General features: G+C 37.9%; 1 protein-coding gene across 1 annotated transcript; it reads left to right on the top strand.

The window, feature by feature from the left end:
- The first annotated feature begins 263 nt into the window (after window positions 1–263).
- Window positions 264–3,154, top strand: LOC111299785 (G-type lectin S-receptor-like serine/threonine-protein kinase LECRK4). The gene has a single exon (XM_022895232.2). It carries the CDS (start codon window positions 448–450, stop codon window positions 2,899–2,901), a length of 2,454 nt encoding a protein of 817 aa, XP_022750967.2. The 5' UTR covers window positions 264–447; the 3' UTR covers window positions 2,902–3,154.
- Window positions 3,155–3,811: the final 657 nt, after the last annotated feature.

The following is a 3,811-nucleotide window of genomic DNA, read 5'->3' as shown; positions in this document are numbered from 1 at the left end:
ACTCAACTCGATCGATAAGTTAATTACTCAAACTCGAACTTGACTCTATAATAATTGAACTGAATTTAAATTTTATTCGAATCGAATCTAAATAATTTACGAGTACTAATGTATCATTTGCACGTGTACTTGTAGCCACCGAAAGAGAAAAAGGAGGGGAGACTCCTGGCGACAGCAGTTTTGATAGCGACTTTGATACGTGAACAATGAAATATTGGAATTGCCTTCATTGACCGATTAACGCGGTTTGCTTTTCACCTTACTTACGAAGAAAAGTCTACACCTTTAGCACTCTACAGTTAGTAGAAATGAAGCGACTTGACTTTAGAACAGGACGGTATTTACTGAACCTTTTTGCATTTGATTGTATATTTCAATCTCCTGCTTAAAAGATAAGTTCAAACAAAAGTACCTATTGCACTGACCCTTCTCTCTCACACGCTCACCATGACTTCCATGTCTACTGTTCTCTTACTCATAAGTTTTCTATGTTTAGCCAAAAGAGGAGTTCAACAAGAGCAATCTAGCCATATAACACCAGGCTCTACCATTTTCCCCAATGCACAAGCCTCATCATGGCCTTCCCTTTCTGGTCGGTTTGCATTTGGTTTTTACCGGCTAGATAATGGCTTTAGGGTCGGGATTTGGTTATTTGCTAAAAGGCATAAAATGGTTGTATGGACAGCAAATCGTGATGATCCAGCACTACCATTGACTTCGAAAGCAACTCTAAAATTTACTGAGGACGGAAAGCTTGTTTTGACAAGTGAGCAAGGGGAGACGAGACTTATTGCTAATGTAACTGCCTCCTCTGCATCCATGCTAGATTCAGGCAATTTTGTGCTCTACGACAAGAACAAGAGCATCATTTGGGAGAGTTTCCAGTATCCGACCGATACCATTTTAGGAGGTCAGAATTTGTATCCCGGTAGTCGATTGGTCTCTAGTGTATCAGAAACAAACTACTCGACAGGAAGGTTTCGTCTCGAGATGCAGGAAGATGGAAACCTTGTTCTCTACCCGATGTATACGGACAATACTAGAGCAAATGCATACTGGAGTTCTGATACTTTTGGGACCAATACCAAATTTCACCTTTATCTCAATTCTACAGGTCTTCTACAGCTCATCAATGAAACTGATTTGAGCACCTACCATACACTTGGTGAAGCGTCTTTTAGTCCGGCAGCCTATAGAAGTTGGCCCGGCTATGACCCTTACCACTACTACAACAACCAAAACAAGAATGCCACAAACAGCACCATTTATCGTGCAACCCTTGATGTGGATGGAATTTTCCGCTTATATTCTCATATATACAATGGAAGTGGTGAAATCGACGCATCGGCTGTGTGGTATGCATTGAAAGATACATGCGATGTTAAAGGCTACTGTGGCTTCAATAGCTATTGCACATACAATGATAACCAGCCTACCTGCCTTTGCCTTCCCGGTTCAGATTTTGTGGATCAATTTCACAGAACTTTTGGCTGCAAGAGGAATTATACTGAAGCTGAGTGTAAAAGTGGTAAGGCTAATGCACACCATTTCAGCATAGAGACCATGAAGAATATAGTTTGGGAAGATATTTCTTACAGCAAAGGGCGAATGTCAATGGAAGAGTGTAGCAGATCTTGTCTGGAGGACTGTAACTGTGAGGCAGCGTTGTTTAAGGAAGGGATTTGCATGAAACAAAAGCTTCCCCTAATGTATGGAAAAAGAGATATGCAATCAGACGAGGAGATCTTGGCTTTACTGAAGGTGGGGAAAAGACGCCCAGAAGAACATGAGATCCGACCTATCCCACCACCAAAGCTACCGGTATATCATATCAAAAGCAAAAAAGTAGTGGTGGAAGTTCTTCTTTTGACGTTAAGTCTGGTTACATTTTCCTGTGTTTTCCTTACAATTTTTGGACTATTTGTTTACAAGTTTCGAGTTCTAAGATACAAAAGACTGTTAGAAGATAGAAATTGGGGCCTAACCAAGGAGCTTACTCTGCAATTATTTTCGTATGATGAGCTTCGAAAAGCAACAAACGGCTTTAAAGAAGAGTTGGGTAAAGGCTCATTTGGAGCAGTCTACAAAGGGACCTTATACAAAGGTAGGGAAACTGTTGCTGTTAAGAGACTTGAGAAGTTAGTGGAAGAAGGTGAAAGAGAGTTCCAGGCAGAAATGCGAGCAATTGGTAGAGCTCACCACAGGAATTTAGTTCGGCTTTTGGGATATTGCGCTGAGGATTCCAATAGGCTGTTGGTCTATGAATACATGGCTAATGGCTCCCTTGCAAACCAACTTTTCAAGGCAACAAGGCGCCCAGATTGGAATGAACGAATAAGAATAGCCCTGGATGTCGCAAGAGCAATCCTCTATTTACATGAAGAATGTGAGACCCCCATAATTCATTGCGACATAAAGCCTCAGAACATATTAATGGATGATACGTGGACAGCTAAAATTTCTGATTTCGGGCTGGCAAAATTGTTGATAGGAGATCAAACAAGGACCTTCACAGGAGCAAGGGGAACTAGAGGATACATGGCACCAGAATGGCAGAAAAACACTCCAATATCAGTGAAGGCTGATATTTACAGTTTTGGAATAGTGCTATTGGAAATTGTATGTTGCAGAAGGAACTTGGACACCACTGTATCAAAAACGGAGGAGATTATTCTGTCTACTTGGGTCTATAGATGTTTTGTTGGAAAGGAGCTGGATAAACTTGTTCTTGGAGAAGAAGTAGATAAGCAAAACTTGGAAAGAATGGTGATGGTGGCACTTTGGTGTATTCAAGATGAACCAGCTCTCCGTCCTTCCATAAAGAGTGTAGTGATGATGTTGGAGGGGATGATCGATATATCTATTCCTCCATGTCCAACTGCTTCTATTTCCTCCATGTAGCTGGGCTAAGTCAAAAATCATCTCATGGAAATTGCAGCTGTACTAAATGCATAAGGATTGCTTCATGTATTTTTCTTCTTTCTTTTCCCTGTCAACATAAATGCAAAATGCATATCATGTCCGTTTTTTAACTTCTCTAGTTAATTGGTGGTGAAAACATGGGTGGTGTATTTTATCATTTTTTATGAAGTATAAAATTACGAAGAATTTAAATCAAATCATTAAAAAAAAACAATAATCAAGATCATGAAGTTAAAAAGTTGAGGGTAGAGATTTATGCTCAAAATTTTATCATTTTTGCAGTTGCTATGCATTTTGCTTCCTACTTTTGTGCATGTGCATTCTAACTTCCAACTGTTGCATAGTCTCTATGAAATCAATCTAATAAGAGTTACAGTTTTGTGGTTAAAAGAATTCTTCAGAGCATCCATCCTCCATTAATTATAACCCCGCCCCTTTTTTTTTTTTTGAGAAATCTACTAATTATAACTTTAATCAGAAATATATATATATATATATATATATAGAGAGAGAGAGAGAGAGAGAGAGAGAGAGAGGATAAATATAACTATATATTCAAAAAGCATATTTTTCCATTAAGAAAATTAATCACAAACGATCGAAAAGGAGAAAGAGGAACATAAATTGGCAGTCATTAAATATATGCACCATTAAAAGCATTAATTATAATTTTTCAATTTTTAGTGAATATTGAATTTGAGATTTAATTTAAATAATTTATTTTTTTAAGAGGTAAACTCTTAGAAAGTTTGGATTTTGATCTCCTAATACTTACAAATTCCTCTTTCTAATTCTCCGTTTTCTTTATAAAAAAAAAAAAATTGAACATTAAATGAATTGGAGGAAGTGAAATCTTATTTTTGTCTTCCCAATCTGTTTGTTTTTGTTT

The sequence above is a fragment of the Durio zibethinus genome, chromosome 18 (assembly GCF_047325235.1).
Source record: "Durio zibethinus cultivar Kanyao isolate XHJ-2024 chromosome 18, ASM4732523v1, whole genome shotgun sequence".
In the NCBI taxonomy this organism is placed as follows: domain Eukaryota; kingdom Viridiplantae; phylum Streptophyta; class Magnoliopsida; order Malvales; family Malvaceae; genus Durio; species Durio zibethinus.
The sequence above is the reverse complement of the archived record's forward strand: the minus strand, read 5'-3'. Positions and strand labels throughout refer to the sequence as shown.

Bases quoted from the DNA above. Each gene is read 5' to 3' on its own strand.
- LOC111299785 (XM_022895232.2), top strand. From the start codon at position 448: ATGACTTCCATGTCTACTGTTCTCTTACTCATAAGTTTTCTATGTTTA.